Source organism: Antechinus flavipes, chromosome 1, assembly GCF_016432865.1.
Source record: "Antechinus flavipes isolate AdamAnt ecotype Samford, QLD, Australia chromosome 1, AdamAnt_v2, whole genome shotgun sequence".
Taxonomy (NCBI): Eukaryota; Metazoa; Chordata; class Mammalia; order Dasyuromorphia; family Dasyuridae; genus Antechinus; species Antechinus flavipes.
Genome location: NC_067398.1, coordinates 363,630,717 through 363,643,314, shown reverse-complemented (window position 1 = coordinate 363,643,314; position 12,598 = coordinate 363,630,717). Strand labels below are relative to the sequence as shown.

Below are 12,598 nucleotides of genomic sequence, written 5' to 3'. Positions count from 1 at the left end.
GAATGAACAAATGAATGAATGAATGAGAAAGCATTTGTTAAATGCTTCTTCTATGCCAATTACTCTGCTGAGCACCGATAATACGGAAAGAATAGAGTCCCCTGCTTTCAAGAAACTTACATTCTAATGAGAGAGGGAGCAATTGTATTTGGATGGAAGTGGAGACTTGTAAAGGTAACAGATCATAGCAGGGTTCAGCATTAGGTAACTGAAAATGCCCAGTTGTCCTCAGGACGTTGTAGCAAACCAGAAAGCAATGCATCTTCTTGAGTGTTAATAATTATATCATTAGCCTGCAACATAATGTCATTCTTGTATTCTTATTTAATTTTCGGCATGTTATTTGTGTTGCCAATAGTTTCCCATTTGCTCCATACCCCTATTTGCTTGTTTCCACTCTCATTTGTTTACCAATCTTTGCCTTTAGCCCAGAATGAGTCTCTTGCTCAGCTAGCTCCTTGGACACTATCTGCTAATTCCTTGACAAGGCTCTCCCTGTCTCTAGGATACTGTTTGCACACCTTGTCTTAGCATCCTCTGCTTTGCTTACTAACAAGATCTCGATCTCAGATACTTTCATTCAGATTATTTGCGTATCCAGCAGCAACTCCATGTTTTACCTAGTGTCTTTTGTCTTACTCTCTTCAAACTCAATTTTAATCCCAGAGGATGCTCAACCCTTTTCCTTGCTGACTCTCAATCTGTCCTTGGCATATAAAATGACATCTTGCTTTGGATGAAATTCAGGTAGGTCCTTTCTCCCAAGCCATTCTGTCTAAACTTTTCCTCCAAATATATCTGGGCTGGAAGGGCAGAATGGTATGAGGGAAATATCATTCATTCTGAAATCAGGAGATTTTAATCCGCACCAAGATCACAACTCACATCTCTTGTCAAAGCTGTAATTAACATCTTTATTAATCTTTGCCTCATATAAGGGAGAAAGCATTTCTCCCTAGACTTCCACGTTCCTGAAACAGATTAGATTAGATTGTGAGCCATTTGAGGGCAGAGATTGTCTTTTACCTTTCTTTGTAGCCTCAGTAGCATGGTACCCAGCACATAGAGGCACTTAATGTTCATTGACTGAATGACTCTAGCTCTAGTGGTCCCCTTCAAGATTTTGTCACATGGGGCATACCTATCCATTATCAGTCCCAGACCTCATATGGGCAAGAAAGCTCTCTGGATGAATGATCAGCCCATTCCAGTTCAACTGTACCTGTGGCAACAATGTCCTTTGGATCACTATTCCCTCCCCTATTCTAATGTCCTCTACCTGTTTGGAGGGGTCAGTTAAATTTGCCTCCAATGACATTTCAACTAGTTCTAGCTATGCTCATTGTATGATCCTAAGTAAGCCACTTAGCTTTCCTACACATCAATGTTCTTGTGTATAAAATGCAGATAATACGGGTTACCTACCACATAAGGTGTTTCTCAGATCTTGTTTCCTTGTCTATAAAAGAAACATGAGAATATTTGTACTATCTTCCTCAGAGTTATTGTAATGAAAACATTTTGAAAGCCTCAAAGCACTCCATAAACTTTTTCCCCATCATCCCCATCTTATATTGAAAATAAGAGAGAAACTGGGGAATTTAAGAAAACTAAGTTCTATTTGTAACTCAGTCACTAACTAGCTGGATGACCATAGAAAGCAAATCACTTCTCTTTCTCTGGGTTTTTGTCTTTCTTTGTTAAGTGAGGAGGTTGGACCCAAGAACTGCTAAATCTCCTTACAAATCTCATATTTGATGATTTTCTGATGCAAAAACAGAAATGAAAATATGTTTTATGATTAAGTCATAAGCTGTACTCCTTTCTCTGAGATTTTCATCTCAGAAGGGAAAGAGAAGGACAAGATTAATTTGAACAAAACTCAGACTTATAATTTATCCAGCCTTTTGACAAAGACCCAGACAAATAGGGGAGATAGGAAGATAAATGCCAGGAATGAGAAGACTGGCAGTTTTGAGTGTAATTTGTTATTGGATGCGATTCCTAAGAGACACTAATTTATATAGTTCTTACTATATGTGTCATATAAATGCTATAAATGTACATGTACTTTACAATTATCTTATTTGATTCTTACAACAACACTAAGAAGGTTGGTGCTTTTATTATCCTCATTTTACAGAGGAAACAGGCAAACAGAAGTGACGTGATTTGTCCAGGATATATGGAAAACAAGGCCAGTAAATATGGAACCATGGAGCAGAGGTCAGAGACAGATTTACAAGCTATAGAAAGTGTCAGGACTCCTTAAGGCCCAAATTCAAAATATGTCTGATATTTTTCATCTTTGTCCTCATACAACCAGTACTCTAGTTCAGGATCTCAGCTTCTTGCCTGGACTTATTGGAGTAGTTCCATTATATGTTTTCTGTTTCCTGTTCCAAATGAATATGCCTAAAAGAGACATCCAGTCATGTTACTCCCCTGCTCAAGCATCTTTAAGGGATCCTTATCACTAAGATAAAATACAAACATCTGAGTCTGGCATTGAATGTCCTTCACAGAGTAGCTGCAATTTACCTTCTCAGAGTTATTTCACATTACTCATTTTCTTGTATTTTTTGTGTCCCAATTTCTTGTCCTTGACATTCAATCTCCCATTTCTACTTTTGCCCCTGATTACTACCCCACTACTTGGAATGTTTTTTTCCTCCTTGCCATCTCTTAGAATCTTTAACTTCCTTTAAGACTCAGTTCAATCAAGCAATCAATAAACATTTATTAAGCACAGATTGTATGTGAGATATCATGCTAGGCACATAAAAAGAAAGATTGAAACAATTCCTACTCACAAGAAGCTTATAATCTAATGGGGGAGACTAAAAGTATATATATATATATATATATATATATATATATATATATATATATATATATATGTATGTATAGAATAAATATGAAAAAATACAAAATTATCCAAAGCAGTTAAAGACAAGTTATTTTGTGAGGGAGGGTAGTCATAGGTATAAGATTAGGGAAGATTTCATATAGAAAATGATGTCTAAAAGAAGAGAGGGAATTTATGAGATGGAGTACATTTCAGGTATGTAGCATGGATGGGGCAAAGATACAGGATGGGAGATAGAGTATGGTGTATGAAGAACAGAGAAAAGATCAATTTGGTAGGAGTGCAGGGTATAAAAAGGGGAAAGAGAGAAAAAAGAGAGAGATAGACACAGAGAAACAGAAACAGAGACAAAGAAAGAAAGAAAAAGATGAGAGAAAGTGACAGAGAGAGTGGGAGGAAGAGAGGTAAAGAGATAGAGACAGAGACAGAGACAGAGACAGAGACAGAAAGATATACACAGAGAAAAAATGGAGGGAAAAGAGAAGAAGGCCTAGAGTAGAATCTTGAAGAACATTCACAGGTTGGGGTGTGATTCCCAGCAAAAGGAATGGAGAAGGAATGGTCAGATAGATAGAAGGCAAAACAGGAGACAGTAATATCATGAGATCCCACAGAAGAGAATATATCCCAAAGGAGAGAACAGTCGGCATTAGCAGTTACTCCAAGTAGGAACACTGAGAAAAGACCATCAGATTTTACAATTAGAAAATGATCAGTAACTTTAAAGAGTTTCCTTCTAACAAACTTTACAAAGACTTTCCAAAATATTCTATTTGTCAGTCTTTCCCTCTTCAAAGTATGTTGCTATTTCCCCAAGTAGAATGTATTCATTGTGAAGACCAAATTATTTTTCTTTTTTTTTCTTTTTTAATATCCACAGGTCCTAGCACATTGTCTTACATATTAAAGGCATTAATGAATACTTTCTTTATCCCTCTAAATTTTGCATGCTATCTTGAATCTGTTAATTTTTTCTAACTTGGAGTTAAGCTGAGCAATGGAGAACTAGCTTTGCCACAATTCTCTCTTGTTTTCACCCTTTCTTCTTTCTTCTTCTCGTCTTCTCTCTTTCCCTCTTCTCATAGCATTCTTCTTCTGAATCTTTCCTCTCTTTTCTCTCCTCTCCCTCTCTATTCTGCTCTCTCCCTGGTCTCCCTTGTTGGACATCCATGTGACTGAGTGTTGATATATGCCCCATCAGGCTTAAGAGTGGGAATCCATTGTAATCCTCTTTACAGAAACTATTGTGGGATTTATATGCTTAAGATTATAGCAAAAGATTATCTTTTATTATTTGGGAGTCATTTCTGATAAATTAGTATGTTGTTATTAAATATGCATTGCTGTATACATACTATATATGCTGATGATTTGTAGTGATGTTAATGAGGGTCAGGGTTTGTAGATTAATGTTCCAGGTATAGTGACCTAGTTGCTACTTTGTCCTGCCTAAGACATCCCATCTCCTTCCTCTGTGCTTCTGAGAGCACAAGCTGTCTCCCACACCTAGAAGCCTTTCCTCATCTGTTCCTCTTAGAAGCTCTTTCAGGGTTGTGTTTAAATGTTCCCTCTTCCATAAGGCCTTGATCATCTTCTTTTTCCATTTTCTTTTGGTTTTTCACGGCAAAGATTTCTCTTTCTCTCTCTCTCTCTCTCTCTCTCTCTCTCTCTCTCTCTCTCTCTCTCTCTCTCTCTCTCTCTCTCTCTCTCTCTCTCTCTCTCTTTCTCTGGCTGAGGCAATTGGGATTAAATGACTTGTCCAGGGTTACACTGCTAGGAAATGTTAAGTGTCTGAGGCCAGATTTGAACTCAGGTCCTTCTGACTTCAGGACTAGTGCTCTATCCATTGTGCCACCTTGCTGCCCCTAAGATTTGTATTTTCTTATCTGTGTATATCTCCTAGTAGATTATAAGCTCCTTGTAGTCAAGCATCATTTCTGTTTTTGTGTCCCTAGTGCTTAGAAAATGATTAAAAGATATGATCTATGCCCAAAGGCTATAAATTCATTCATATCCTTTGATATCACTAGTAGGCATAAATATATAGTGGGTATTTAATAAATAATATAATAAATAAATAATGAAATGTTGGTTGACTAAATAGCAGATGTCATATCTAAACACCAAGGAGCAAGACTAGATCAAGTCAATAGACCAAGATTAGGAACACAGAAATTCAAGTCCAAAAATCAAATTTAGATCAAAGGACTGAGGTCAGAAACACAGAAATTGTAAGTATAGAACAGGACACTAAAGTATTCAAGTAGCAAGGCAGGCAAAGAAAGAAGCAACTAAGGACAGTGAGGAGGAAGGAAGCAGCATTGGATAACCCTAAAATATTAGGCATTTGATTAATACTTTGGCCTGAAGACTTGAGCTTTGTATTTTCTAGACTTACATTATTTATGAGGAAGAAAGTTTGTGTCTTTTCTATGTTTGAAGTTCTATAAAATACAAGAAGTGGAAGTAAGAAAAATCACCAAGAAAGTCTGATTCTGTCTCTTCACTGTGGAAATTATGGATTTTCATAGATTATTATACCAATGGAATGTAAGCCCTGTCACTTCATACATAAACTGGGAAGGTTTCACTGATAGACTGTATCTGTCATCCTGGAAAACAGCCTAATTAAGTTTGGAAAGTTTTATCATCTCTAGACCTAGGGGTATTGAATTCTTTTGTCCACAGAACAAAACAAAGCAAAACAAAAAGTTATCTACTGAGTGAGACATGGAGAGGTTACTATCAGTTTCAGTGGAGAGACTGCCCACCCTGATGAAATCACTGAGTTTTTGAATTATTTAAGTATGCAGATCTATCACTGTGCCTCTGCTTCCTATTTCCTAAAAGGAAGTAACCAAGACTTCTAATCATTTGAACCTGACCTTTAGATTATTAGCCTAATACCACAAAGGAAAGAAGTGAGTGGATGATTTTGGAGTGAGATTTTTAAAGTTCTATTCTTGTTATATGATGAAGACCAGAAATGAGTCCTTATGATTGACCTTGCCTAGGGGAAGCCATGGAAGGAATTTGCTGTGTCTCAGCGACTTCAGACTGCTATGAGACGCAATCTGAAGAAATGGGTTTGCTATGACCCCCTCGATATTTCTAATTCTTTCCTTTTGATCCTGGGGAATAATCACTCCCAGAGGACATCAAGAATTCTGGTTATGATATGTATGAGTTGGCACCTAGACAGCCTCTCAGTTTATCTCCAGCTTTTAAGCTTACCTGGCTTTATTCAGCTAGTCAGTTCTACCGCCAATCCACAACATAGCCATGCTGGTGGTCACTGCCATAGATGCCTAACCATGGACCCATGTCCACCTTGTGGAGCAGAGCACTGAGTTATCCTGGGATGGCTTCCCCTACATCCCTGGGTCTGATCAGGAATTACCTTTGTTGTCATGCCAGACCCTCAACTTGCAAAGATGACCAAGGCTCAGCATGTCTGTGAAGGTGAATGTGTCTGTCCCATTGCGCTCAAACTTGTTAAAATTTTTGGATCGCTTCAGGGGTAGGGTTCCACTGTCTCCATTCTCTCCAAAGATGATGATGAACACATTGGCATCAGTGCCGGCTCCTGAAGAGACATGGCAAAGAGCCCACATAAATGACTTTGAAATTAGGTCTCTGATGTGAAAATTGGGGTTATATCTGGAGTTATATCTAAACTGGCTTGTGGCCCAACTAGTCAGGGCTAAAAGTTTATAAGGTCCAAGTCAAATGAGCGAATCCCAAATGATCACTTTAGTTCATTATACCCCCTGGTCTCAGACCCTAACCAATCTCCATGCAATTACTAACGGTTCCAAAAGAGAAAGGAGTGTGGATGATTCAATGGAAATCTATGATCAATTCTTAAATAACTGCCCAACGTGCAATTCATCTCATGGTGGATTTTATGTACAGCCTAGATTGACAGCTGTCTACATCATGTGAGTACCAAAAATCAAGAAAGCATCTATCAGGAAATTAGCTAAATATTTCTGATGTCTAAAATTCCACTATCAGATCTTCAGTCCATTGACTATAATAAAAGTAGCACTTTGCCTCCCCTTAAAATGGATTGTTTAGCTGTTCCCTAGTTAATGGTAGTAGTTAAATTATTGATCCACGGTGATTAGATTTGCTAGATCATGGCCAAAATTTGTCATGGTTAGACCACTGCCAGACATGGTTAGCCCTACAAATAGGTACAATTAGAAACTATGTAATAGTGGGATTTGGGGGTTTAGAAAGGCTTTTCTCTCCCAAATAGCTTTCCTGCTTATCTGTCACAGAATTCCAACCTTAGAATTTCTGGGTTAAGGCATTAACTACTATTAAAATACAACTATCTTGAGAAGATAGTACAACACATTAAGTCCTTATTGAATTTTTTGACCTGGGGCTTTTGAATGGGAAGGTTAATGTGTCTTGTTTGGATAGAAGAGAAAACAATGAGGTGGGTTTTGAATACCATCACCCTCCAGAAAAGGCAGATCTAGGTTGGGATCCTAGGCATCGAGGGGGCACCATGAGGTAGTTAAACTGTATCAGATAGCTTAAGAGAGGCAATGAGTGGGGTGATGATTACAGGAGGCAAAGTCTACTTTATTCACAATTTTATTAAAGACCAACCATGATGTAAGAGAAATTGATGCCAATATCTAAAATATCTAATATTTAAATAACATCTTAATATTTAATAAAATATCTAAATAGTACAAATTATTAGATAAATGAAAATGAAAAACAATAGGAAAGCTAGATTATTGTTGTTGATGAGATATGGGGACCGAGGGTTTTATTCATTTATTTATTTTGTGGGTTTTGGGGCCTTAAGTATAATGGAAAGAGTCTGAGGTTTGGGGTCAGCATAATAAGGCCCCAGCCCCAGGTCTATTATTCTATCATGGATAAATAATATCATACCTCTGAACCTTAGTTCCTCAGTCTATAAAAGGAAGAGGTTGGGCAAAAAGAATATAAGATCCATTCTAGATCAAAAATTCTATGATTCTAAATAAGTAAACTTCTTAAAAGTCATTCCCCCCATCCCAGGTGATTTGAGTAGGAATAGGAAACTAAGACATTATTCTCAATTTGAAGAGTACAAGGGGACAGGGATTTAGCAGAGTATAAAGAAGCCTTTCCCCCAGAGGACCAACACTCACCAAAAACGTTGCTGGTCTTGACCGTAACTGTATAGGATGTCCACTCCATCATCTCTTCCTCATCAATCACTGCACACATCTCACAGACCAGGGTCTTCTTTTCACCCTTCCTCTCAGATAACCACTCATCGTAGTAGAACATTGTCAGGTCTCCATTATCCATGTTCTTCAGGAGAACCTGAGGAAAAGAAATGGCCAGGGATGGGCCCTTCATAAATCCCAGCCATTATCCTAAATTCCTTCAGCAAAACCAATTAAACTTCCAAGGGATGTGAGGCAGGGCTGGCCCCAAGTCAATCTGAGGTCTCCATCCCTGCTCTCAACCATAAAAACTTCTCTCACTGTCCTGTCACATGGTCAAAAGTTTCTACATTTACTTACTCATTAAAGATAGTTAAGGTGCTAATTGGGAAAGGTATATATGAACACTTCAGGGATGTGAATTTTCTCTAAAGAGACAAGGATGCACTCTTTAAGCTCTGCCAGCTATCCCAAAGAAAGGTGGGAAACAAATTGAAATGGAAAGCAACTCTAAATGGTTTTATGAATCCCTGAATGAGTAAGGACCAATGGAAAAGTGCCACGGGTTTGGAGCAGTGATTGCCTATACAGCAGCTTAGGAATGGGGAGGAATAACCATAACCTTCACCCTTGAGTCTCACTTGAACATGAGGGAGTCACAGAGATTACACAAGTCTCCAAAGTCTTCTCAGTGGACTAAAGTGTAAGTCATTTATTGGGCAAGTAAAACCTGAGAGTTTATAAGGAGAACTAATCTTATTAATATTTTACTATTAATATTTGGGAAATGGAAATCAAGCCAGAGAAGTGAAAGATCTTCAAATCATAGGCTGTTAGTGGAGGGAATCTTTGATACAAAAGTCATCCATTCTTTCAACAAGCAACTACTAAACATCTACTATGTGTTAAATTTTAAGGATACAAAAAGATAAGACACAGGCCCTGCTCTCAAGGAGTTTATACTACCCGGCACAAAGTAGGTACTTAGTATATGTTTATTGAGCAAATAATTGTTGAAATAATTGGTGAAACAAATAAAACTGTGATATAAGAGACAGTGAGAAGGAACAAAGGAGAGTATGTTATAAAAGATTCAGAGAATTCTTTGGAGGGGGAAGCCATAGAGGGGACTCTGATTTATAAGAGAACCCTGAGATCCTGGTTGTAGGGGAAATCAAGATGAAGACTAGGGGGAAAGAAATGATGATGGAGAGACACTGATGACAAACTTATCAATTTTGCTCAGGGCCAGACCTGCCTTAGCCATGGAAGATAGAATCTTTCCTGGGATTTCTGATGATCGAAGTGAACATTCTGTTCTTTAAACAAGAATTGACTTACTGTTTATTATATTCACAATATTCTGGAGACTGAAAAAAAGAATAAAATATATTTCCTGAACTCAAGGAGCCTAGATAGTGTTAGAATAAACCTTAACTAGAAATAATAATACTTATAGTTCAGGCTTGATATGAGGCATGTCTCCTGAGAAGGCAGGAATGAGGAGAGAATACATCCCTGTTGGTATCTGGTCATTATATCACTGCCTCAAGGAACCAAACACTGGCCTCTCCATATTAATCATTATCTACAACTTTAGGTGAATGGAAGCTTCTGATGGGTTGAAATTGTTCAGTTTTTGTCTTTGTATCTCTAGCACCTAGCAGAAAACCTTGAACATTTAGTAAATGTTTGTTGAATTGAATAGAGCTGGTACATGCTGGATCAAGCCATCTTTTGCCTCTGCAATATTTAACCTCTAAGTCTCAGTTTCCTCGTCTGTAAAATGAAGGATTGGATTTTGAATCTATAATGCAATGATAGATTAGAGTATAGATCTTTTGAAAGATTAAGGAAATATTGTTATTTACCTTTTACTTTATCATCATATATTTTAATCACCACTCATATTCTAGACTGTCTGCGGACAATGGTGACTTCTCATCCATTCAAACAACATTTGTATTTCTCATAGGGTTTGAGACTTAGTACATGGTTGGCAATTAGTTGATGGAATCTTAGGATTATGAACTAATGTGATGGCTGTTCTTGCCCCTGGGCTCCTCTTTCTAATCCTAATACAAGTGGCCATCCATTTACCCATCTGGGACTAACAGTGATTCAACAGGGGCACATTCGATCTGCCCTCATCTCCTTAACCTTCAAAAATCCACACCTTGCTGCCCTACAAATACACACACATGTGTACACATGCATGCATACACTTTCATGTGCAAAGTTTCCATTGGCCCAGCTATGTCTCTAACATATGACATTTACCCATTCCTTCAATTTTCTCATCATGTTAGCCCTATGAGATTTATCTCATATTCATTATCTCATATTCCTACCATTTCAGGGGAATTCTGAGATCACCAAGACCTCTTATTTGCCAATACATTGACTCATTTCCAGCCTAATATGAATCAAAGAGAGGAATGGGTGATGTCATGGGACCCCAACTCTAGGGATGTCATGCCAGTGAGAAAGTCCCTTTGTTAACAATCAGACAGCAAGTAAGCCAGGTTCTCCTAAAGGAACCTGGCAACACACTATCAAATCCAAAGGATCTTCACTGAGTGGCTCACTCTCCACCCCCAAGCCCTGCTGGTTCCCCATCAATCAGCCAGCCTCCCACTTCTAACACTGATGCTTTTCTAATCAGACTACTGAAAGATAAGCAATGATGTTGCTTGGATTTCTCACTTTATTGTTGGCTCACTTAAAAGAGTTTAAGCTGTGGCTACTTAAAGACTAAGTCAACTGGACAGTGAAGAGTAAGGGGAAATGAACCCAACAATTAGACACTAAGGAGACTGAATAGTAGAGACAGAAGAGCAATGGACAGGATGTTCATAAGATCCAAATGTTCATTCTGGCTTTGCCACTAGCCAGCTGCGAGACACTGGGCAAGCCACTGCTTGTCTCTGGACCTTAGCTTCTTGACTTGAGGATGAGGAAAACAAGGATTTTAACATCTGTCCTATATACTTCCTGTTATGAGCATTAAATGAAAAAAATGATTGAGCAAGTGCTTTAGTAAAACAGTGAGCAGTGTACAAATGTCAGAGATTATTAGAAAAAACTAGCTTGTTCACTGGATTTTTCATTTTCCAAATAATATTTTTGATAGAGTGTGTTAAAACTATCTCCCTGAGGGTCAGTTCCAGGAAAAAGTGAAATTTGTCTTCTTGGCTCCAGTCTACCTTTATAGATACTTCTACTATTATTTGAATTCTCTCCCACACTCATTTCACAAAGCAACCTTAGGAGTCTCCTTAAGTCTGAAAATGGACATAGTAATAAAATATTTTCCCTCACCTACCTGCTGATATACCCCAAAATTTTACTACTCTTTTATATCAAAGCAATAACCCCTCCTAAAACATAAATACTGTTCAGGAATGGCAATCTATTCTTATAAAGCATTAACATCTTAATATGAAATATATCAGGTATCCCCAAACTGCGCTAAGACTTTTGGGACATTATTTTTGTGTATATGGAAAAATATATTTTCATCTTTGTATATTATATTATCGATATCTATATCTTCTTAATATACACATATATGAAAATCAATTTGGTATCTTAGTATAAATTGCATGTGTATTTATGCTCCTTTAGGTGGCAACTATTTCAGGATTGTCTTTGTATTTTTAGAACCTAGCATAGTACCTATCATATCAAACACTTGTTGATAGATTGATTAATACACACACATACACACACACGCACATCTTACATAAGCTATCTAACAGTAACCCAAGGATAGAGAACTAATATGGGCAGCAGAAGGACCAGGATAAATAGCATCTCTCCCCCATTCTAGCTGGGTGACCCATATATCCTACACACACACACATACACACACACAAACGCGTATCCTATCTACACATATATATCCTTCAAGAATCTGACAGCTTTTTGGTATGGGCAGTCTTTACAGCAAAGCTTATCTCAATCCTATAACCTTGCAGAACATCTTTGAAAACTGCCAAGGCTACAAATCCTATTCTCCCATGTCCAGCTCTGTGGTGTATTTCCCTAAATTTTGTTAGATGGTATTTGAATCACCAATGATACAGAGTCCATTACCAGGTCCATACATGAAACTTTTCAATTTGATTGGACCTACAAGGACCTGTGTCACACTGAGATCCTTTTGGACTCCAGATTCACTTCTTGGTCATAATATGGCACCAGAAGAGAATCTCAGTGCAAGGGGAAAAGGTATTTGTGTACATATAATTTATGTACACATGTACACATATACACAATTTATATAAATATAAATTATAAAGTATGATATGTTATGAGGTGTCAAAAAGACATGGTATATTAGTTCATATAGTTCAGGTATGATATTGTATGTATGATATTACATGATACTATATGAGATAGTATAGTGTTAGAAGATATGTTGTGATCTATGATATAATGACATAAGACAGTATGATAGGATAGAATAATAATATCTAGCATTTATATGGGATCTACTATGTGCTGGGCCTGTGCTAAGCACTTTGTATATTGTTTCATTTGA

General features: G+C 37.5%; 1 protein-coding gene across 2 annotated transcripts in view; it reads right to left on the bottom strand.

Moving 5' to 3' along the window:
• The window catches only part of LOXHD1 (lipoxygenase homology PLAT domains 1), a 271,094-nt gene that overhangs the window by 30,823 nt on the left and 227,673 nt on the right, over positions 1-12,598 (bottom strand). For both annotated transcript variants that reach the window (XM_051969666.1, XM_051969665.1), the window contains 2 exons: positions 8,032-8,209; positions 6,270-6,455 (listed from right to left, as the gene is read on the bottom strand). In XM_051969666.1, the coding sequence (XP_051825626.1) occupies positions 6,270-6,455; positions 8,032-8,209 (364 nt within the window). The remainder of the gene's footprint in view (positions 1-6,269; positions 6,456-8,031; positions 8,210-12,598) is intronic.